This window comes from Pygoscelis adeliae, unplaced genomic scaffold (assembly GCF_000699105.1).
Source record: "Pygoscelis adeliae isolate BGI_AS28 unplaced genomic scaffold, ASM69910v1 Scaffold74, whole genome shotgun sequence".
Lineage (NCBI taxonomy): Eukaryota > Metazoa > Chordata > Aves > Sphenisciformes > Spheniscidae > Pygoscelis > Pygoscelis adeliae.
This window is the reverse complement of record NW_008824665.1, coordinates 2,710,978-2,736,246: the sequence shown is the minus strand read 5'-3', so window position 1 is coordinate 2,736,246 and position 25,269 is coordinate 2,710,978. Positions and strand designations below refer to the sequence as shown.

At 37.1% G+C, this 25,269-nt stretch overlaps 1 protein-coding gene across 2 annotated transcripts in view; it reads right to left on the bottom strand.

The window, feature by feature from the left end:
* The window catches only part of VWA8 (von Willebrand factor A domain containing 8), a 201,097-nt gene that overhangs the window by 61,846 nt on the left and 113,982 nt on the right, over positions 1-25,269 (bottom strand). For both annotated transcript variants that reach the window (XM_009322841.1, XM_009322840.1), the window contains 8 exons: positions 20,516-20,667; positions 12,203-12,311; positions 11,132-11,270; positions 9,634-9,836; positions 2,746-2,862; positions 2,203-2,267; positions 1,978-2,103; positions 1,226-1,335 (listed from right to left, as the gene is read on the bottom strand). In XM_009322841.1, the coding sequence (XP_009321116.1) occupies positions 1,226-1,335; positions 1,978-2,103; positions 2,203-2,267; positions 2,746-2,862; positions 9,634-9,836; positions 11,132-11,270; positions 12,203-12,311; positions 20,516-20,667 (1,021 nt within the window). The remainder of the gene's footprint in view (positions 1-1,225; positions 1,336-1,977; positions 2,104-2,202; positions 2,268-2,745; positions 2,863-9,633; positions 9,837-11,131; positions 11,271-12,202; positions 12,312-20,515; positions 20,668-25,269) is intronic.

Genomic DNA, 25,269 nt, shown 5'->3' with positions numbered 1-25,269 from the left:
AAGATAACAAAGGATAAAAATAGCACAAAAAGCATGCAGCAATAAACTGTCCACAAATACTTTGAGACTGGAAATTATAATAACATTTCTACCCATCTGAGGAATGATACTCTATAATGGTTTCTAAATGAGGTAGTAAGAGGAAGGAAACTACTGTTCTCTGATGGAGCTTGATAAGTTGATAGAGTAAACTGTACAAGAGATAAAAAGGATCCTACATATTTAAGCTGTGGTTAGTCTCTTTGGTATCCAATTTGTTACTGTTTGTGTAAAATAAGCTGTATTTGTTATTTGTCAATAGCATTTGCTTGTATCATGTTTACACTTGTGTTAATCTCATTCTTCATACTTATGCTAGCCACAAGGACTGGGACAAAACTTTTTCCCTCTTTAACAGATATAAAGTGGTTTCTCTAGTTTTTTTCCCTCTGTCTCTCTGAGACACACCGGAGATAGGCCAAAGCCTATAAACTGTTAGGTGGGATGCACATGTACTTCCAGTGTTATTAAACCAGGCAGACTAAAGATTTTGTGCACCGTGATTGAATGCTTAGGGTTGAAAATGTCACCAGATCTGAAGATAGGCAGATCTTACCAGGCAGAATGATGACCACTGGAGATTTCTGCCTTCTTCTGTAGCTAAGACATGCCTCAATGCCTAGCACCGTCTGGGAATTTTACTCAACAAATACCCCCTTTTAACACAAGTGTGATGGCCTCAATGGCCTCCTGCACACTATCTGCAGAACTTTAGAAACTGTGACTTCTGTTCTGTTTTAACAGTAGGTCTTTTGTATTTTTGTAAATGTTGGGAAACGTCTTCTTGCTCATATGAGTGTAACAGACCTGCAACAGCATACAGACTGGATTCATCAACATATTTGGTTCCTTCTATTCTTATGTTCTAATTCCTGCCTAGTCATCTTTTTTCCTTTTCCATTCTGTATGCTTCTACGTTTCCTGAAAATCCATGACTAAGGGTCTTTAATGCTACAATGAAACAAAGACGTTTTATTCAAACAACCTGAAGTTTGAGCATGGGATTTGCCATGCTTTGTAAAAAGTTATTATTAACCAAGCATGATAAGGGGAGGACAAAAAGAGAATCAGAGAGAAGGTTACCCAGACCTTTAAAGTAAAAGAGCCTTGTTTGTGCAGCTGCAAACACAGAAATGATTAAAAAAAAAAAAAAAAAAAAAGAACAAGCCAAGCTTGCATTCAATACCCGTTGTTAAGCCAAATCCCATGTCAGCTGGCTCTTCACTCAATGCATAGAGCTGGCAAACATCACTGTCTTCAGCTTCCACATGGGCACGCTTGGTTAAAAGAAATTTCCTGTAAAGGATACAGATTTATAATAATTCCTGATTAAGCTTGTAACTCTACACAAGGACTTTTATCTTCTGAAATAGTGAAAACATTCTACGTTTATACAAACAAGGTTGTCAACACCTTTTGCTAAAACTAAATATGATTTACCAAACGACTGTGAGATAGTAAAGGGTAAGCCAGCAAGTGGCAGATTTGTCTTCTGGTAACTATTTACACACTTTTATTTGCTGTGCATTTATAAAAATAAGACAGCAGAGTGATATTTCTTTCACGTGACCATGAAAGTAAAGCAAGCAGGCACTAACTCTGGATGACATGGCTCTATTTCCAAAGCTAAGTCCACCAACATTCTCATTTCTAAAGATCAATACCACCTCAGTAAAAACAGTATTAACATGCAAACAATCAAAGCTAGTCTAGATTTTCAGAGGCATGAATTTATGCAGGCATATCCTGTCCATTTTCTACTCTAAAAAGCTTACCTGCACTTTCACCAGAGCAAATCTGCATCTTAAACACCAAGTGTTTAAGTCTAGCCAGTCTCACAAACTGAAAAAACAACTCTGAGACCAGGAGTGAAACTCCTGAACATAAACAAGACACAAACAAGAAGGAATGCCATCAAGAAAACTAGGCTTAACTAACTGATTTGTTTCATTTTCCACCAAGAGCCACCGGTCTTCAGCCACCAGGAAGACAGATTTCAGATTGATTGGAAGTGAGATGGTATGAGTTTGACCCTCTAATACATCCAGTACAATAAGGCGGTTTCTGTAAAATTGGAAGCCAAGAAAAGAATAATGAGATAGGGATATACACGAGGAGATCTGTTATAAATCAATATAATACAAGGATATAATTTACTCTCACCCTGCTTCTTTGTAGAACACCAGCCAGTTTTTGTGTGAAAACTCTCGGCACATTTTGTAGTTGCTCTGTATAAAAATACGTCACACAGCAATTGGTGTTTGTTAGATTTGTCCCAGGGAGTTTCCCTGACTCCCCTGAAAGTGTACTACATTTTTCCTTTATTTAGAATAATCCATAGCATTAATTACCTCTCAAAATCCTATCTAGCCTGCCTTGTCCCAAGTCATATAATTACATCATAACTGAGTTCATTACTTTGGACATAATTCCTTGTAATGTTTCCTTATTCCCAGTTCTAGCTCCAAAAAGGGATATTTTAAAGATATATATCCTCAGACAATACAACTTATTTGTATTTTTCCTATCACTATTCCATAACAATGTCATTTTATGTGTAAGGCATTTAAACATACATAAGAGTAAACAATTAAGCGCTTGGGCCGTGAAAACAGAAAGATAAATGATCCTGGGGCAGTTTTCCCAATATTGACCTTTAATTTTAAAAAAACCCTTAGTATAATAGAGGCAGGTGCTATTCCTCACCATCTCTTCCTTGCTGCTCCACCAAGATGTTCTCTTAGGAGACTCTTGAGCATCTGGTAAGAGTAAAAGTCGGCGAAGGGCACCGTTGTTTGTATCCAGCAACAACACAACATTGCTCTGTAAATGAAAAGCAGATCCATGTACATCTCAAGCCCATTTAAGAGACTACAACAAATCTATCTGAGGCACAACTCTAGCAACTTAGGACATTTTGAAAAGATGATCTAGATTTTGTTGGAAAACGTAGGCTGAATCTTCTTGGTTCATTTCAAAGCTCACGGAGAAATTTAATTGTAGAGGTTAAGTACACACAAGAAGGGCTGGAATGATACTCCAATTTTTCCATACTGTTTTATCTATACATCTCACATTCACTTCTGCATAAGCTCTAGGAACTAGACTAGTATGGCTTACATGTCCAAGCTGTAGTCAGCTACAAGCAAGAGACATGCCAGTTTTGTTCTGTCAAGTCACTGAAATATTTCATTTCAGTTTTTATGTTTTCTTAGCATTCCTCTAAAGTATCCATTACTTAAGTTACACTGAAGGTGAAAAACTGGTGCGAGAAGAAATGGCTTAATACTTTCTCTCCAAGTTCATACTTCTGATACTGTGGAGCCTACTAAATATCTCAGTGTGTGACAATCCTTCTGTGACCTGCGCGCTCAGACAGCTTACAGTGTCAGAGGACAGCAGGGTGACTCAAGAGGATGGAGATCAGAAGCTGACAGGATACTGAACAGAGCGGTGCAAGTGTCTTCCACATATCACATGTGAAAATAACGGTATGCTAAATTTTGAACTTCTTCAGATTTCTCAGTTTGTTACTCAATGCCCCAGGTTCCATGCATGTTGTCAAATGATGGGGGCTTTTTAAACATTTCTTTTTACAAAGTACTATAGCTGCTCCTAATGTGTTTAACTAAGAATTCAAGAGAACAATCATTCAGGGCCAACCTTAACTGCATCAAAAGAAATTTAAAAGGTACAAAAGCACAAGTTAGTTAAGACTTGGGTTGAATTTTTTGTTTGCCATTCAAGGAAACGTTAGGTTCTGCAAGGACATTAGGTTCTGCAAGAACTTATTAAAAGTAAACTGTCTACGTACAACATCTGCAATAACGCACGATAGACGTTAAGGGAGTAAAACATAAATTCCCACAAATTCTCCTAAATAAGACAAATACAAACAATCTGAGTCACAGTGGTTTTGTTCTTTTTGGGTACACTTCATACTTTCACTAGGACTATTTGGGAGAATTAACTTTATTTAATAATGACAGTCATTTGAAGCTAAATATGGTAAAGCATTTAAAATATTACCATGTTATTTGGAGCATTTGGGAATTTCAGCTAGAGTTCAATACTTCTAAAAAAAGAAGCTTGCTTATGTATTACAAACCAAAATTACAGAAATGTGGTTCAGGAAAAAAAAATAGGGCATTTGCTTTGGATTTTGGTTTTCTGCCACATTTTATTTACACAATTCTGCAACAGCACTACTGTACCGAAGCAATGCATTAGCCTTCCATGTGAGATAAAGAACACATACAAATCAATTACATTCTTCCACTTAGCATTAAATTTATGAGAGCAGTTGGTAATATAAAAAGCCTCTCTACTCCACCCCTTTTGATGTTAATGGTTTCCTTCTGTGCTAAGTGACTGATGTATATTCTGTCTGTGTTTAAGAATAGATTTTTGCGTCACTTGCGAACACATCCAAGAGCAGCTTTGGCAACTCTTCAAGTGGGCTGGGAAAAGACGTTGGTGTGCAATTCCGCTGTGTTTGTTCTTGACTGGGAGAAAAGTAACCTTTGGGTGACCTCCCGACCCTGATGTCTGGAATTCCAAACTCTGGACAGATGCAATAACCAGTCTTGTGAAGTGGTGTGCCTTTATTTTTAGTTACTGCAAAGTTTCCCTTTCCTTGCTGCTGTTTTTATTTTAGACAGCATTCTCCTCTTAAAAGTCCTTAAACCAAACAGGGCTGTGATTTCACTTTGCTGGTATGGGAAGTTGTTCCTTATGGTCTCGCAAACAGAGAGGAAGGCTAGGGGAGGGAATACACTCCAGTTTCAGAGTGGGACAGTACAAATAATTCAGTTTAACCCTCTTGTATTCTTCTCCCCGTACTCACTCTCGGTTTCGCTCTCTTCTGCCCTCGATGCTCACATCCTGAGCAAGCAAGCTCGCAAACACAGACTCTTCTTAGCTGTCAGCTTCAGATGAGGCTGATTCTTAGCTTGGCAGGGTAACCCCTCTGTACCTCTCCTTGCCTCTTGTCCCACAAGCGCTTTTTCTGTTACTGCCACTCAAGGACCACTGCCACTGCCACACACATAACAATCCTGATGCTGTAAATATTGGGCACAGATCCAGACACATCATATTGTTCATTAGGTTCAAGTGAAAAAAGTCTGTGCAAGAATTTATGGTTTGGGGCTTAAACCTCCATGCCTTTAGAGGTAGGGAAATGTATGCAAGTAGATCACTGGTGTTCTAATTAATGCAAGTGGTGTCTTTCAGATAATTTGGGAGACTTGATTGTACTAGAGATTTCAGTGAACTGAGAACAGCAAGTAGAGATATAAGCTTTGTGCTTATAGAAAAGGAAAGTCTTCACCTTTTCTATAGAAGGTGCACAGCTTTCTATATAAGCACACCTTTCCTTTTCTATAAGATGTGCTTATAGAAAAGCGAAGTCTTATAAAAAGAAGAGAATTTAATAATGTCAACTACTTTTTGAAGAAAATAAACCCTTCCTCCTGAAAACATACATCAGAATATTATGGGGACTAGAGGTTTCAGACGTTACTACTAGTATGTTGCAGGTACTTCCATATGCAGGTCCCCACTTGTGTTTCAGGCTAGATCACAAACTGTTAAAAAAAGTCTTCTTTTAAAGGATGTTTGTCATCTTCTACATGTAGTGAGCGAGGTGGATCTCTGTGTCAGCTTCTGTGCCACAGACTCCCTCGCTCCCTTGCTATCTGAAAGCTTTTACAAAGAGCTCCAGCAACACGAGGGACAGGGAAAAGCACTTCCCTCCCTCCCTACCCCACTTCCTGACCGAGAAAGACAAAAGCAGAGTTAAAGGATGCTGGCAGGACACTGCCTGGGCAAAGCTTGTTGTGCTCCCTGAGGTAGACTGTAGGTTTCTCTGTCCGTCCAGTTGTAGCCTTTCAACAGAGCAAAGTGCTTGTAAGAAAAAACGGAAGCACGCAGTTTATTTATATGCAAATCAATTCTCCGTGTGCATTTTCCTCCTATAATCCCATATAAAATGATGCATAAAGTTATCAAAATTCTTTTCAGTCTGTATTTGCTCTCCTTCTGAGTGGTAAAAGCAATAGGTGCAGAAAGAAAAAGAAAAGTGCAATAGGTGGGCACGACGCTTTACAGGAAATAGGGGTATGCCCTGACGTACTCGTGGGGAGGACGAGGCAGAGGCATTGAAAAGATGAATGCAATTCCCATCTTACGAGGAAATGACTTGAGATTTCTGAAGGGTCTTTTCAAAGTCTATCAGCTTAGTCTGAACAAAAAGATAGAGTCAAAACAGCTCACCAAGACCAATGGCCATTGCGAGGAACAGAATCACCTACTCTTTCTTCCAAGAAGATGTAAAGGTGGCTTAAAAGCAGATGAATCTCTGATTTGTGCTATTAAGTTAAGTTAAATCCCAGAGGAGTTCAGTTTTAGTAAAATTTTATTTAAAAGGACAGGAAGGAATGGTGATTTTTTATTTTATTTCACTGGAGGGCTCTATTGAATCCAGATGGACGTAATCTGGGAAATAAATCACACAAGCTTATTTGAAGAGCCACAATATCATCTCATCCTTTCCAATAAGGTTATCATCCATTTAAAATTGTTCTTTTTTATAACGTAGTCAGAAACATTCACCTCCAAAGACCTTTATTAAAACAAAAAATTGGGAAAAATCTTTAGCTTTTGGTATTGTCTAATTAATGGATTACATTATTTATGAAATATCAGCTGTCAAGTGGTCTTTTTTTATTTAAGAAATGCAACTTCTTATTTCTATAAATACTGTTAATATTTCTTGGTCTTTTTGCAAGTACATGTTGATGAACCTCTAAAGCATCACATACATCATTTACATTACTAGTTTTTCTTGAAGATCTGTTTGATGCACCCTTAGCACAAGTAGCTAACCCTTGGAGCCTTGCCCAAAGTACAGATGTGCCACTAATCTACCTGTCTTGACATGTGAATGCTGCAAATTCTGAGATTACAGCTGCCAGTGACGTTAGTACACCTGAAGGTAGGCATCTTGACTATATGCCAAAGCTCCTTCTGTAGCCAGTGGAAAGAGATAGGCACCTCCAGAGGGCAATTCACCATGCTCTACCTTAGCTGGGATGCATTGCTTTTGCAGATCACCTTTATCCTCCCAACGGATACAGAAGGTACTTGGATGATTAACTTAGACTATATGCTTACCTGCTAACATCTATAATAATGGATTTAATGTCATACACAGCAATATCCACCTCACTTCACAGATGCCCAAAGAAAGCACATGATTTTTCCATGGCTCCACTGCAGGAAGAGTCGGGAATAAAACCTAAGCTCTATATGGAAAAATTAAACTACTTTAGAATCCTTCTTTTGATTCAGTAGGAACTAGAAATGCAGACATCCTAACACATGAGCCCTAATGTAAGGAAGGACAGCAGTGGCTGCGAAGACTACAACAGCAGCATTCGTCTGACCTGTGCTTTGGTGCCTCATTTAAAAAAAAAATCCCAAATAAATTACTAATGTAGTCCATGGATACGAACATGCGATACACAAGAAAATCCTTTTTCATCATTTCTTCTGTGCAAGATGCTTACTTAAGTTCCTCAAGAAGTCTAAAATTACTTTTGAATGGTGTCCTAAGTATACAATAACTTTTTGCAACCAAGTTTGTAGTTTAATGAAACATATTTTCACACTCAATGAGTAAGGTCTATCTTAATGTTAACACTATGGAAAAAGTCCTAAAATAATGCAAAGCATTCAGAATATTGTAATTCTGTATTATTTTCCAGCAGTGTAAAACAGGCTTATTTTCAGACAGGATTTGTTCACCTGTAGCACTTGCTAAGAAAGGCAAGACTGAAATGGGCAATATTTAAGCTTTGCCAGAGAAAAACATGAGGTTACAGCTCAACTGAAGTCATCTGGAAAGGGTCACTGAGCTACCACAGTCTCTCCACAGAACAAACTTTATTTCAGAGTTTAATTCATACTGTCACTGAAAAATATATTCCACAAAGACAGGCAAAACCAGTCACAGAGTTAACTACCTAAAGCTTCATAGATGAACCTTTGATAAAAACTTCATTGCTGACACCAAATGCTACTGTGATTTGGTTAAAAACAAAACTAGCAGGACAATTATTTTCACAGTAGGAATTTCAGAGACTTAGAAAGCAAAGAATATTGCTGGGCTTTATATTAAAAAGTGTGAGACATTCTAAATGTTCTTAGACACGAGATAGACTGTCATCTGTTTTACAGTTTCCTGAGTTGACTTTGCCAAAAAAGGCCAAGGATTGTCTAGAACCAAACAAATGTGTTATGTGCATCCCAAAATAGCCCAAATGGTACTTCTACAGCTGCTCAAGACAACCGCACAGGCAATCACCACAAGCAGGTAACTTCAGAATCATATTTTTTCCAGTTGGCATTGGAAAGTGTCCAAGGCAAAGCTAAAGAAGGCATAGGCAGTTCTACTAACGGTGGAAGAATTGTGTTTCTCATAAGGCACTGAGCTTAACTGTAGTGTTTGAGACCAGAAAGTGGCATCAACACTTGACAAACGTTCCTGGAACAACAGTATCGCAGAGACACTAGTTATGAAATGACTGAAAACTACTTAATACTCCAACTCAATGTAGGAAAGGTTCTTCTAGATCAGAGTCTCTCACCTACTAAAAAATGGGCAGAAGAAATTAAGAACAACAAAAGGAAAAGGAAAAACCATCCAACAATAATGACCAGATAAAATGCCCATGTCAAACCACTATGACTGGTAGGTAACATCATAAACTATTATTAATATTAAAAAACAAACAGCTGCAGGACTGTATCAACTGTTGTCCCTTCCCACTCCTGGGCAAAGAAGTTTTTAATTGGAAATGTTCCAATCAGTTCACTGATAGTAATGGAAAGTGGAAAGTATGTGGAAAGTATGCAATACTTGACTTTAAAAAAGGATTCAAGTCAAACCAACACTGAAGTCATCAGTGGTTCTAAATTTGCATTGCTGATACACTAGATGTCAAGGCTTACATAGTCTTCTTTCTAGTCTCGGTACTTCAGATGTTACAGAATGAGAAATATCAGGATTCACAAAACAAATCAGAAATAGTGGCATGAAGCAAATACAAGCAACATTTTACTTCGTGACTCAGAAAATGTCTCTTTCATATACTATTTGAAAATTAAAAGGGGACAAGATAGGAGCAGAACTTAAGTTCACAGCATAAAACAGCTTACTTTGAACTTTGTACTTTGCAAACATATGCTGCTTGACTGAGACTCCTGAACTCAACTCACTTTCTCCCTTTCTCCCATGAAGGCCAGTCTCCCTCTATCAGTAAGAGAAATAAGATAAGCAGGTAGAACTCATCTTCAAGAACGCAAAAGGACATTGTCCAGCTAAAAAGCACAAGAGGAAAATCCACGCATAAAAACTAAAGCTGAAGGCAACTCCTAAGCTTCAAGTATAGTGTAAAAGAGAACACTCAGAAGGGGGTAGGCTTGTCCAGGCTATTTCAATCCATAGAGGTAGACTCCTCAGCGATCCTACCCTTACGATACTATTTTGCTCATCACTAAACATTTAGCTGTATTTTCATTTTCTTTTACCTCCTCTTCATGTAGAACCACTTGACCTTTGAGTGGATTTCCCAGCAGTGCCACAGTCACAAAGGGTTGCCAGACATTTCCAACTGTTCTTGGGAAGAGGTCATAAAGATCCACAAAGTATCCACTCTTACTAGAAACATTCATGAAGTACAAGGAAACAGGATTGCATGTAGTAACGTAAAGAACATTTTCGGCTTCCTCTTCTGAAATAAGAAAATAAAATTAATGAAAGGCTACTGACATTGTGCATTGCTCTTCTGGAAATATATGTGTCATAAACTCGGCGGATGATATAGCAAAATGTACAGCAAAATTACCACCGTTGACACATGAAGATAAAGAGAGAAATGGTCTCTTGATACTAACTAAACGTTAACAGGCAGAATCTTGCCACAACATTATTAACTCTTTAAACAAGTAGTGCAAGGCACATTTGTGTAGATATGATTGCAGCGCCTGCCAGCTGCTAGTATACACAAAATCTGTCCAGATGTTTTCGTTTGTTTATAAACTTGGTTCTCCCTCCTTCTCTCTCTCATCCTCCCTTTCAATTAATATATTTAATAATTAAACATGACATGAATGCAAACTCTGTATGGAACTTTTCACATACAGCATTCTCCTGACTGAGTTCAGACAATTCTTAAAATCAATCGAAAGCCATGTAATTTCTGTTTTGCTGTCATAAAAGTTTGTTAATGTGTTTGAAATTACAGCTACAAGCAGAAAAGGCAGCATTCCAGTATTGATCATCAGCGATCTGTTTATAATACACAATAAAGTTTAGACATGTTTAATGGTGAACCCTAAAAACATTTATGAATGTTCCCAACGGTGCAATTCACTTTGGGACACAAGTAGTATAGGTAACTAAGGCAGGCTTGATCCAGTGAAAAGAATTTTAATCGGTATAAGCACAGGAAAAAAAAGCACAAGCACTCTGCAAGTTACAAGATTTGTATTAAAACTGAATTGACCTATAGAGAGAGGAAAAGTCAAAGAATTGTTTTTCTGAAGCAATACAGTGTTGAACATAAAAACTAGACAGACTTGCAATTTTGTGGCTGTGTTCTACTTCAATTACATATCCTTCTCTTAGTTTGAGAAGGATGCATATCCTTACAAAGACCACAATGTCTCAGTGAAATTATGCTCCCATTTCAGTGGCTGATTATTTTTGTATTTCATCTACTGTTAAAAAAAATCCAAAAAGATAAATTATTATTCCCATACTCCATATCCTCCATTCCCATATTCCAATTCTTAGTATTATTCCTACACTCCATTGCAAACATAGCCAGAAATACACACTATTGTAAATGCACTGAAGTGGTGTTATTACACTTAAAATCCCTCATATTGCCCTTTTATATTCTGCCACTGGCTATCGGCGAGCACTTATGAAGTCAACAGCTTAGTTCTTCCTCACTTCTAGGATATTTCACATATTTATAATATCGGGGATCATTACAAAAGTTACTAGCTTTTCTTACCGCACCTTTTGTTACCGTGACATCGCAAACTAAGTTAACTTCACCCAAAGGCAGTGTCCAAAAAGCAAGTTCTTCTGTAAAACTGAGGGACCTGGCTTCATGTCGTTCCAGTGGAAATCCTTGGATATTTAAGTACACAGGGCCCTAAAACAAATGATAAGAATGAGGCCTTGCTAAAATATTTCACTCACCCTTCTTTATGGAAATCTTGAAGCCTTCTTCAAGACTGTTAATACTATTAACAATTGAAACAGACCAATTACTAAATAAATAAAAGAGAAGAGGAAATGCTTTTCTGCAAGCTCTCTGAATGTCCACACTGCCATTTTCTTTACAGTATAGAAACCGTCATGCCTTTCCTCTTTAGTCTTCTATTGGTTTGAAACTTACTGCTCAGTGGCGTGAAGGAGGTATCATGTATTGATAAAACACAGTCCATACAAGGAAAAAATCAGAATATTTTTGTTTAAGAAGTTCAATGGCAATTGCTTACTATATAAAGTTTAAATCTCTCCCCTACATCGCATTAGCAGTTCAGGTTTTTCCTTATTCACTGGAGTAATAATTACTGAAGTCAAGCCAAGAACTCAAGGCTGAAAAGGACTTAGAAGCTTTGGCTGCAGGTCAAATTGTACCAAAGGTTCAGATTCAAACTTGGCAGTGCCAAAGACCCATAAGAATTCAGCTGCATGCAGAACAGAAACAGAAAACAGCTTTCATTTCAGTCTCTGATCTTATCCAAAAATTGAGATCTGAGGCCTGAAACCAGCCACCTCCAAGCATCCAAAACAGCTACAAAGTTCCTTCAAATATGCTATTTCAATATCCTTATAAAAACCTCTTTTCAAGAACTTCTGACCAAACTTACTGATTTTAAAGCACATCTTATATTGTGAGGGCCAGGTATACAAAAACGTTCATTTTTCTAGTCAGTATGAAAAACCCAAGAACAGGTAACAAGCACCACGCTTCGTATATACTCTTTTTCCTGAAGAAATTAATCACATTTTAGATTCTTTGCATCCCAATACATAAAACCAGTATTACATGAATTAAAAAAAAATAAAAAGACAAACCTTTACATCTATTTTTTGAGTTTCTGTTGGACACAGCAGTTTCTGTCGTGCATTCCCTGGCTGATCGACTTTCCAGTAGCCCATAAATTTATGATCTGGTAATGGCAGTCTGTCAAACAACGTAGGAACAAACAAATTTTTACGTTCATTAACCAGCAACTGATATGGAATAAATAATTTAAACAACTGCATTTTTCCAACGAGACATATCTGAAGATTCTCTTGTAGAAAATGCTTCCTCGCTAAAATATTTCATTTCTTTTACGTTTTAAATCACAAAAATTTTAGCCTTCTGGAATACGAATACAATCACAACCTAAACAGCATCATAAAAGAAGCAGTTCACATAATATGGCCTCAAAAGGAAAACTTTCCCAGTCTGAATTATTTGAGATATATAATAAAATATATCCAAACAGCCTCTTTGCTGTATTCAGATCAGGCAGGGTGTGATAGTACCACTTAAAGGAACTTCTGTCAGTGGCACACTCATCTAAAAAAACCAGCAGAATAAGCACAGTAAACACTGTGGCAAGTTAACCATGCAATAAAAGTTCAACGAATTATTTCCATATATTTTGCCACTGACATGAACAAAGGCAAAGGAACACAGACGTGAGTATCCCACTGCCTTCTGGCCAGCACAGTCTACAGAAAGGACAGGGACATCTTCGAAAGCCTCAGTTGCTTGCCTTGGTCTAATTTCTTAATTTCTGTAGCTTTTATTTAGGGAAGAAATATTTGGGCCACAGCAAAACTCATTCATATAGGAAAAGAAAATGCTGGTCTATGCCAAAGTAGCTTGACAGCAAAATAGGGACAAAACAATTTTTATTTCTTTCTTCTGAAGTGATTTGCAACCACTGAAAGCAGTTTAACTTCGTTAATTGGCATGAATACCTTCAAGCTAATGAACTTATCACTTTTGGTTTCTTTTATTTGGGATCAGTTGCTCCTAAAAAGACCTCCTATCAAAACTGCACTCTGTCTTACACGCCGTTGCACATTATTGTACAGCTACAGAACTTGGCAAGAGAACAGAAGACATTCCTTCTCCCAGTTTCTATAAATATCTCCAAAGCCTATTTTAAGGAAGTTCTCTTAGACTGTTTGTTAAAAGTCTGTGCGTGGTCTCTTCTGTCCTGTCTGATGATGCTCATTCCTACTGTTACAATTATTTCCCCTCTCCGCACAACCAACCTGGCCCCTCTAGATATTAGACGTTTGTTTCATTTCTGCTTGATACTCTTTTCAGAATAAGGGGTCCCAAATAAAAAAAAAACCTCAGTTGGACTACATATGAATCTTGGGGAATTTTAATTTTACTTTTTGTCTTAAGGAAAATTCAGGGAATGAACACTAATATCCTCTAATCTTTGCAAGTCATGCAGGGAAGCTGCATTAACATTTCTCTCTGGTATACTGACACCAAATCTCAAGCAACCTGGAGAAGCCAGTACTCACAGGCAGACAGTCACTCAGCCTCCATCCCCATTCTGCGTTTGGACCATCTGCCAAGGCAGTCAGATAGCCAGAGACACTTTTCGCAAACAGAAAATGGTTTGGATGCTATAGATTGTTGGTGCTCATAGGTAAATATCCAGCTGCCAGCAATATGCCTTTGGGGCATGTAATGAGGAAAGTGCATCTCATTAATTCCCTCTCTTAGTCAAAGAACCAGTAGAGTCTTCATTGCCTGTTTGTTGCCTCATTAAAGAGTATCAATAGATACCGATGTTTGAAGAGTGATTTATTTTGCATTCTTCCTCACTTCAGTTTGCATTCTTACGTTCTTTACACCTAGCTAGTCTAGCCAGATTTTTCCCAAATAAAGAAGAGAAATGAAGCCAGACTCAAAAAAAATGCAAGTACAATATCTTGTAGATTAGAACATTCAACACCATTAGGAAAAACCATTCAGGATGCACTATTTCAACATGTACACAATTCTTAGACAAATTTGTTCACGCAGTCAGAAAATGGGCAAACAGTCAAGTCACTAGACTAAATGTCAGTTTATCCATGAATTGGAATTTTACTTCAGGCTTCCATTTGGGTTTCAAAATGATTTGTTGGCAAAACGTTTGTTATGTCTTGAGCCAAAACTGTCTTGTGTGCAAAAAGAAACTGGAGATTTTTTTTTGCTATGGTGACTCCAAGTAGCATAATCTCTGATATACCTATAATCAGCAATAATTGTTTCCCGTTAGCTCAATGGAACATCAACTTCCATTTTGGACTTTGGTTTTAATTCCTTACACATTACTCCCATGGACAACATCCTAGAAATCAGCGGGTTCACTACTAATCATGAATACTTATTAAATTTTAAAACAAAACATATGTTAATAACCAGCTCTAACCAAATACCCTGCTTTATATAGCAACAGAATTACAGATTGCATTCCCAAAGAAACAAAACATTTCCACTCTGTTTCAGCTTTCTGGAGATTTGCTTTGCTAAGTTCCTCTCTTCCCCCAGGAAAACTGATTTCTCCTTTCTCCTAGATTCTTGAGGTTTTGTTCTCTTTCCTGTTTCTGAATGACTTAGTTTCTCTGGGGCAGCAGACCAAGTCATCATGAACGGCAAAGAGGAGGAAAAGGTAGATCAGAATTTAGGAATAAAACAGAAAACAGAATTCGTAATACAAAGTTCTTTGTCAAGAATAATAGGGATCTTATTCTTCCAGGGCCTGACAATTTTTTTTTACTCCATCTCACTGCTCTCTTATAAATCTGGTCTAAGAAAGACCAAGAGTATTGAAGAAGCTGGTGGCATTAAAGGTCTTATAACCAGTCTGCCTCCTGAACGATTCTCAGGAGAGAGTGAGGATGCAGAAGGACTGGAACAACATGCCCACACCGAAAACGTGTATACATCTTAACAGTTTTCCTCTAGTGAATATGTGTGATACGCAGCGAAGGAGGGAGATTTTCTTTTCCCAGGACTTACAAGTAACAAGCAAGTTTTGAAAAGAACTTGAAGTGACAGTACTAGTAAAAAGCTTCACAAGGCGCTCCTGCCGCACTGCTGTATTTCAAATTAATTAACCAAATACCATTTACATAAAAGGCAGACAGAATACTACAGAAATGACACCACCGGCAAAGATCTGCGAAGCAAAGATATCTGATGTGTGTAAAAACTGCAGTGGCCAGGCAAGAACGGTACTGAAACTGCACTGCTCTCTCCAGCTGGAGTGTACGGAGTGACCCGTAATTTTTGCTTTCCTCAAAAGCTGGAAAGGGTTTCTAGAACAGAAAAACTACACAGCAGACTGCAGAAATCTTGTAAGAAAGCCAAGGCTTAGAAGCAAGTTCTAAGGAATTATTCCTGATCAGTTCTTTGATTATGGGTCTGTTAAAGCCTGTTGCTTAAGGAAAATTTAGAAATATTTTTTAATGTTTATTTACTCTTAATTTTACATCCTGGTTTTCTATAAGGTCACTGCTGTCCATGAAGTGGTATTTTGTTTAGAAAAGGTGATTGCACAGGACCTACGGTTGATGGGGCAATTCTACAAAAAATTACTATTTAGCCTGATTTTTTTCATGCACGGCGGTCTAAAGGGAGACAATCTGTGAAAAGATAATTCTGTAGTGGCTTCTGCTGCTGGAAAACTTTTCAAAGTGACACCTACAGAACACAACTTCTTTTCATTTATTATCTTTTTGATTTTAGAAAATAAATTCATTTTAGGCTAATTAAAAAAACCCAACAAACAACTATTCAAAAAATCAGTAGAACATGCTTTATAAAGTTATTCATTTAGCTTTCTGAGAACATACTGGAAAATGGCTACAAATCTTTAAGACTAAAGTTCCACTGAATGCAAATTCTCTACAGCCAGCTATCATAGTAGTACAGCTGCAGACATGAACTATGACAGGCAACAAAGCTGCTTAATACATGGTCTTGTAAACCAGCTCAGTGCTGGCACAGAATGTATTATTCAAGGACTTCAGTAACAGCCTGTGCCCTATCTAGCTGAAGAGACTTCTATCCCCCCTAACTTTTTTGGACTTAAGTAAGATAGAGTTTGAAACCAGGAAAATTCCTTACCAAACAGATCTCTGTAATTTATTTAAACACGTTTTGATTAAAAATATAAGCAGTAGACATACAGAACAGTCTTATGTTAGGCCTCCTGTTCCCTGACAGTCAAGTGCAGACCCCCCCTCTGCCTCCCCCCACAATGCACAGGATGGACAAGACACACACACGGTATGAGACAGGTCTCAAGAGAAAATTAAAGCCATTAAAATTTACATATTTACATTACATATAAAAAATTCAGTTCATATAAAACGAATACTGAAGTTATAGCAAGCACCTGGAAGTGGATAGTGACAGGAGAAAAAACATGGAATGGCAATTTCATCAAGGATAAATGCCAGAATTAGAGCTGAATGCTGTTTTACCGAGGAACTGAAATGGTCTGAACTGTGCAACAAAATGGCAGATTAACCTGAGTTCAGACAAATGTGACATAACATGTCAATGGGAAAACAAAGTGTAATTGTACATAAAGAAAGGTAATGAGTCAGTACAGTGAGTAATCCATTTTAACCACTATGTCTTGGCAAAACATCATAGACAAGCCATCTGCTTTACACACAAAACTGATAAAAATTATAAACTATTGAACAGGTGATACCAGCAGATACAGACAATATCATGATGTTATAAGCTGACAATACTGAACATGTCAGTGCCTTGAAGAATGGCCATCCTATTTGGCAAAAAAAAACCCTGAAGGAAACAAAAAGCCCAAGGAAAGCATTACTTTAGTAATATATATTATTATATATATAATAATATATAATTTATTATATATTATTATATGTCTAATATATGATACCAATTTTGGAAATAAACAAATTGGCATCTACAAATGAATTTCTCTCTTGAGACAATAACTGCTGCAAGAATTCTTTTCTAAATGGTCATTAGACACCACCTAATCTTTCCTTCCAAGACTAGGTATGTTTATTCCAGAGCCTAAACTAAAATTCCCATAAAGTTCACTGGTACCGTCTGTTAAATTTCCCCTGTAATTTCAGCTGGATACAACCCTCAAAGTTCCTTCTATTGAGACCCTATATTGTAGTGTGTTGCTCGTGTCTCTCATGTTTTTGTTCCTATATTTACAGCAGCTATGCTTCTGTTATATTTACAGCAGTTATGTTTCAGCAGCAATTTAAATAATTCTGATTTATTCAAGTTTTCTTTTAGATTAAGTAATAGGTGACAGACAGACTTCTCCAAAACTTATTAAAATAAAATATTCACTAATTGCTTGATCCAAGACATGCCAGAGACTACCTGTATAAAGGAGTCAGCATTTCAGTATAATTATTTTCCTGTTCTAGAATCTCCTGGAAATGCTTCTGTACCACAAAACTTCTTAATTGCACAGGATTTGTATTCTTATCAATAGCAATGATTTTGCTGCAGGTATGACTGACATCCTCAGGCAGAATAGGTTTGGACTATTATCCTAGTTTTCAGGTTACTGAATAGAACCACTGAGCAATTTATTATGCTAGCTAGTAAGTCTTGAAAGTCTTGCAAATTAAGATGAACACAGAAGTGAACCTCTGTGGGGGTATGCTGTTGTCACTAGGACACTGTAGAAATCACACCTAGTAAACCTTCAGATTGCCAACTTGTGAGAGACGCTGATCTAGCTGAAGATGTGCCTCCTCGTTGCAGAGGGGTTGGACAAGGTGACCTTTAAAGGTCCCTTCCAAACCAAGCTATTCTATGATTCTGTAAGTAGGCAGGAAAACAAGCTTGAAATTGAAAGTGATCTTGACAAGTTAGAGAACTTTGTGCCTGAAAAGATACAATACAGTAAGAAAAGTGCAAGCATGAATGAAGTTGATTACATGAAGTGAAGACAGGGTAAGTGCTATGCAGGGTTCTGCAGAAAGGATCTGGAGGCTCGTGTTTAGAAAACTAGGCATGCAAAAAACTAAATTTAGGAAACTAAACATTGCAAGAAATGCAAACCTACTGGGGTTTTTAAAAGGGACTGATGCATGAAATACATCACCTCAGCTCTAGCAGAAACTAACCTGCCCAGTTTCATGCACAACGCATAAAGACGAACCTGAATAAAGTGGAGAAGAGGAGCATAAAAGAAAAATAAAAACAACCAGAGGCCTTAAAAAGGGGGAAGATTGAGTGAACTGGATGTGTTTAGTCTATAGATGACTTGCTAATGGCAAGGATATTTAGGAACAAGACTGACTTGCTTTGGGAGGTTACAGAAGTCCATCTCTGAAGGTTTTCAGGCATGAATCATGACAAAAATCAGGCAAGAAGGTATTAGATTAACTTGCATCTTTTCTGAAGGAAGTGGGATGGACTAGATTAGCACTATTATCCTACTCTCAATTTCCCGGAAAACAACATAGGGGAGATCAGTACTCTAGTTCTAAACATGTAGCAGCTTCAGGAATAACCTTTTCTGCAGTGGGCCAAACACCATACCCAATTACCTCAATGTGTCCATCACGTGAGCTTGCAATATGCACTGGAACAGATTTGGAGAGATTATCTAGATCTGATTTTACCCCAAGACAGAATCAACTATGTCTAAACCATTCCTGAAAGATGTGTCTGTAATTCAAGGTCATCTACCTGTGGCTTACAGGCTCCATAGGGTTAAATCAGATGACCAACAGCAAGGCTGTCTTGGAATGGAGCAGCAGGATAATCTGAAATGCCAGCTGAGGTGGATGCAAGTGAGATACTGAGACCAAGATTGCTGGATCATCAAAGCCAGGTGGTCAGCCTAGTCCCAGTCTTGCATGGTGAGATCCAAGAAAAAGGTGCTTTTATCAACTGTGTGTGAACTGCTCCTGTAGTTTATCCTCCTCTTGGCCTTCAGTGCACAGAGTATGTGCCCACAGCTGTCAGTTAAGTTTTTGATGAGCATCTTGTGGGGGTCTTGTAAGTCTGTCATCCTTGGTGTAAACTGTGCTATAAAACCTCAGTGATGGATTCAAAATGATCAGGTGATTATCCCTAACTCAAAATGATCAGATCTTTTTTCTGTCTTCTCACTTCTAGACTGAACAGTTCCCATCTACAGCAGTCTCTCTCCTATGTTTCCTAAACCTCTGGTCTTCTCATTACTAAAGAGTCCTCTCCAATCCACCCATGTAAACCCACATCTAATACTTGTAAAAATTATATAAAGTGCAAATTTCTCAAAAACTATTACAAACATCATAGTTCTTTAAAATAGAAATTACCAAATGACCTTTAGCAAAGAAACTATGGCAAGAGTTTCAAGTGTGTACTGTCAATTTGACAGGCACTGTAGTTGCTCAAGCATTAGTTCCCTAGGCATATAATTCTTCTGTCCTCAAAACAAAAAGGTACACCACAGTCATTACACTGCCAATCTTCTTTTAATAGTTACATGTAGGATGTTAGATGTAACAGTGGTGCTCCAGCAGGAGAAACCTACACATGGACACCTAATATCAAGACATCATGTTATAACAATCAGTCCCTCCTTAGCAAATATAAAAGTATTATGTCCCATGAAAAAGTCAATTTTCCATAAAGCTTTCTTCATGAAAGGGAAATATTTGTTTCTCCATAAATAAATTATGTATTAGAGTTCAAGCCAGAGTAAGTTTTCTAATTGCTTTTCAATATGATCTACTTAAGCCTGTTATCTGTGAATTGTAGAAGAATGAGTTAAATCTCTTTCACAATTTAGTTTAGTCTTCAAAAAAAAAAAAGGTATTTTGGTTCTAACCTCTGAAAAAGTATATGGTGTGATATGTCAACTGTTAATATAATTAAAGAATAATAGTGATAAACAGACACACACAAAAATGGTACTTAGAACTTACATGTATTGCCCTATTCTGCAGAAGTATTTTTGTAGAGCCTTTTGTGAGTATCAAAGACAAAATCCCACTGCCCCTGAAGACAACCTTTTTTTTTCCCCTACCGATTTAGGTGATAAATAACAGGACAGAAATGTGTTGCAATTCAATTAAAAACACAGGAGAAGAAACAAGTATTTCCCTTTATTAATATATGTTTGCCATACAAACTATCAGTATGAACATGAACATTAAAGATTAAATATTAGTAATAAGCAAATACTCTATCATAACGTAATTTATATTGTAACTTGTTTGGAGGAATATAAATTTGAACCAGAGGAGGATTGACTTCAAGTATTCCAGGTTGGTTTTACATCAGTTAGCAGCAAGATAACACACCATAAAAATGAACATGAGACCCGTCTTCTTAATATATATATCTTATGTTACTCTTACTCCTTGGCCAGCTGTACATTGGTCGGTTTTGCTCCAATAGGTATCCCATATTTGTGCAAAGTGCTGATTAAAATTTCACGCATTTCGTTGTTGTAGGAGTCAAAGTCAAATACATTTCGAACAACATTTGCCAGTCCTTCAGTTGGAAATTTCTGTGAAGAAACAAAGACCCCCAAATTTCTTTTACTGAATATCTGTTAAGTTACAGCATATAATTAAATATTTCTAAAATGAATAGTTATAACAGTAACTTTGCTCAACTTAGACAAGTGCTTAAGTCATCTTTTTTTTTGGTTTCCAGAATAAAGAAGGTACATTGCTTCAAGTCAGAATGAAGTCACTGACACTAAACCTGAATTAAACAAACAAGGAGGCAATTGTTTAAATACTCAACAGCATTAATGTTTTAAAGAATTATTTTAATTACACATATAACAAGATGGTGTAATCACTGGAACATATAATAATGTATTTTTTAAATTTGGAACTGCTTTCTGCTAACCGTGAATATCTGACACAAATACATACATTCTTATATTCAACTATACAATTCATTTAAGAATTGTGATTCTTAATGTTGAATATAGAAAAGCAGAAGATACACTGCTTTCTTACTAAAAATGACTTTAGGTCATGATGGATTTTAGTAGAAACAGAAATTAACTTAAGATGCACAAACATTTGTTTTCTTAGTGAAAATTACTACCTGAAATGTGCTCTGTAGATAAAGAAAAAACAGTTTATTAAATTTTCATTAGTTATTTCTAACAAAGGAAACTTTTGCTATTAAATGGACTGATGATTTAAGGCCAGTGTGGTCTTCCAGGTTTCAGACCGTCACATCTTCCCACATCTTTTAATTACTGCTTTTCTGCAAGAAGAAAACACATTTTTCTGCCTCTCATTTCCCACTAAGACCTAGAAGACGGCAAGACTTAAAAGCCTTTACTGAGCAGCCAGTTAAACTCATGCAGTAGGAATAAGCTGAAATGAAGAAGATTTTTTTTTTTTTTGGTACCTGCAGAAGACACTATAGGTGTCAAAAGCTGGCTTAGCCTTTCCGCAAACTGGTTCCAAGTGCTTAGTCAGTAACTGCCACTGTCTTTTGATTTGCCCTGAAACTCCAATAGCAAACATGTACCTGTCCCCATTTAAATTAAGGCAGATTCCAGTAAACATGGACCTTAATGTAGGCAGCCATAATTTCAGGCTCCAATAAGCTTATTTTTTAAGGTACATTTAGGTAATTTAAACAGAATATGTATTGTGCAAAATTTAGATTTTATTTGCATTGATAAAAACAGCTGTTTTAAGTTGAACATGTTAACACATCTAAGTCACTGAGCCTTTTCAGAGATACTCTTTAATAAAACATCTGAAAAAAATCATCTTACTCTTCTAAGATGTAAATGGGGTAAATAAAAAGAATTAAAAAAAAAAAATCACCAAATTACTATATATATCCTAGAATTTTACCACCACTGCTTTATTTTACCTTTCTTGGCAAGAGACAGAAATGAGAATCTTTTTATTTTAAACTTCTTACTTTTTCTTCATATACCTTTCGTTCAAATATTAGATCTTTGAGGCCAGGACATGGGTCCCCCTATCTCAGAATGACACATTGACAGTGATGAAGATAAACATGTGAAGAAGTATTTTAGGGAGTTGAAGTCTTATCTGTTTTTTCCCCATTAGTGAGCATGGCTGGTACAAATAACCTCAAACCCAGACTTAACAGAAGCATCAGAGAAATGCATAAAAGCATGAAAAATAAAGATATCTGAGTCCTGAAATAAAAACTAAACCAGAAGAAAACATAAAATTTTCATAAATGTTTTGTCCTGTATTCTTAATCAAACATCAGCCTTAGGAGTTTAACATTTTCCCAACTTAATAAATATCTAATCTCTGACATAAAATATCCATGACAGAAGTAATACTAAAATTAGCTAGTTACTGTGGTAGAATCGAATACCACTGCTAGAAATAGGCTTGTACAAACCTTTTTTTAATCTGTGGTGTACATGCCACAGAATATTTCAGTACTAGTGTTGGTATAAAAGCACAATAAACTACGTCTTGCTTTTTAAACCTGTCCATGAGGAACCTATTAGAAGTTCTGCATTATTACAGGTTAGCAAAATACAAGTTATTATGGGATAATATAACGTTGTCCTACAGCCTGTGCCACCCTGGTTACAATGTCCATTCCTTACCGAACGAAACAGGTTCCTAAAAATAAAATTTATCCCAACAGCTATTCTAACTAAAGACTGTATAAACATTTCACATGTAACGTAAATGCAAGAAGCTTGTGACAATGTTCAGTAGTGAAAGTACTAACTTCTATAATGTAAATTGCACCTTGAGCCAAAATAAACATCATATTGCCAAAAAAAAAAAGCCCACAGACTTATAAAAATGTACATCACAGTTAAGTTGTGATGTAAACATGTAAACATGTAATGCTACTTACTACTCAGTGTGCAGGACCCTATCTCAGTCTGTTTTCAAGTATGTCTTCTTTTTGATAACAAGAACAAAACACGTCCAGAATTGTGCATACTCTATATAACCAAAACCTTTCCTTAAGTAATTATTTTAGAACATTTATGATGACGAATACTGCATTTTCTGTGTTCTTTCCTTCTCACTGCGAAGCACAACCAACAAACTGGCACCAAGTTCACTCATGACCTACTCTTTTACCTGCCCTGTACTAGATACTGCAGAAACCTTGGTCAAGTGCTTCAAATATCATCTGGTTTTCACTAGTAGTCTCCAAGTATGTCCATGGTTTTCCGAATCATTGCGTAACTTCTGATATCAATACCCTTCTCCTCAAGGAATTGCCTCAACAGTTCCATGCCTCTTGATCAGTAGGACATCATAAAAAATTTATTTTCTCAGGTACAACTGATCAGTGCTGTCAATAAAACCTGTTCTGAACACAAGCTACTTGTCAAAAGGCCCTCTACTTCTGTTATTTAAAAAGTCACAACTCTCATTTCAATCACAACAAATCCAACCACTTTTTAGTAACTGCCTGGACAACTGCTTACTGAAGAAAGGCAACGACAGTTCACTTGAAGAAAGGAAAAAAAAACCCACAAAACACAGTCAACTTTTTTTTTTGTTGAATTGAACATTTTAAAAAAGTAATTTGGTTTCTATTGATTTTTAAAACCAGATTAGTGGAGAAAATATTGATCTCTCATCAGTCTGTCTGGTTCTCATTCATTGATTCTTCCCCTTATAAGTAACACCTCTGTGTGTACCTATTCCTTAAAATAGTAAGTAACATAGGTTTTGCTTTTAACAGTTTTATATTTTTATATATATATTTTTATATATATATATTTTTAATGCTTTATTTGATACAGAGTTGTGAGAGAATTCAGCTTGGCGAAAAATCCATATTTTTATGGATCTAACTTTCCATGAGTACATGTATTGCTATAGTCTCCTTAAATGCTATCAGCAAAATAGTAGTTTCCTAGTACAAATACGGAATCTTAATTAAAATATGCTATACACATTGAGGTCTACTGTATTTCTACCACTACCCTGAAAACAAAGTGACAAATTATCTGGTATCCAGTCTGTAATGAGTCCAGACTTTTGTTTTAGACTTCTACCTTGTGTTCTCACTACCACTCACTTCCCTACATATTCTAGTGCCTTCAGGTGCCTGCACATTTCCCGTCCTGCCAGCACCATCCCAAAGGACCACGCTTCCCCCAGAACACTAACAGATCTCTCCCTACCTGCTCATTCCTCCGTGCCCTTGGCTACCCTCTGTACTCCCGATGCCTTTTCGCTGAATGCTGCCAGCTCTCTCTGTGTCTCCTCAGTTGTCCTGTCAGCAGGGCAAGAAGCACCACGTCTATGGCTCATCCTGAGCGACACGCATACTAATTGATTAACCAGTGCTCATGTCTTCAGCGGGTTATCATCTACTGCCAAGCAAAACACCTGAATTCTCCCCCTGCCTTTTCATTCACAGGGATACTAATTTCAGTCTGTTCCTCTGTGTCACATAGCCTCTGATTTTGATTAAAGCAGCAGAAACCTAATTATCTTTGAAAACTGGTAACTGAGATTCACTGTGGTGGGCCAAAAGGGTAAAAGGTGGTTACTCATGTGTGTAGGGCAGCAAAGAGAGAAAGGGATACAAACTGTGATTTGATAAGCCTCGTTTCCTTTCAAGAATAGGCACAACAGAGAAAATGTATTATCTCAGTACAAAAGCTTACTGACCAGGCCTAAAAGCCTGATGATTAGTAGACTTCAGGGCCAGAAGGTATCTTAGACATTTGCTGCTTGAAAATTGTTATACTAGTGCCTACTATTAAAAAGCAATCTCATACACAAACAAGAAAGAAAGCCTATCAGAAAAATCTCAGCTTTCCCAAACTAAATAGAGTTAGTAGAAAAGCTATTTCCATTTTATCTGTACTAACGTGGCTTGCCTGATTAGCATCTACCAGGGACATCGGGTGAACCTGAACTCTGCAAAACAACATGCAAAAGGTTTCATGAAAACTTGTCCATTAGATCGCAGAGAAGCAGTCATAGCATACACCGGCAGCTACGGGCAGCATTTGGTACCCCAACAGAGTGAGAGCAGAGCTTCTCAGCTTGCACATAAGCCACTATTAGCATCAATACTTTTGACATTTGACACAATCTGAAAACTGCAGGCGAGGGAGACAAGGGGGCTATATTCAGGTCACCTGCAATCTAGGGCT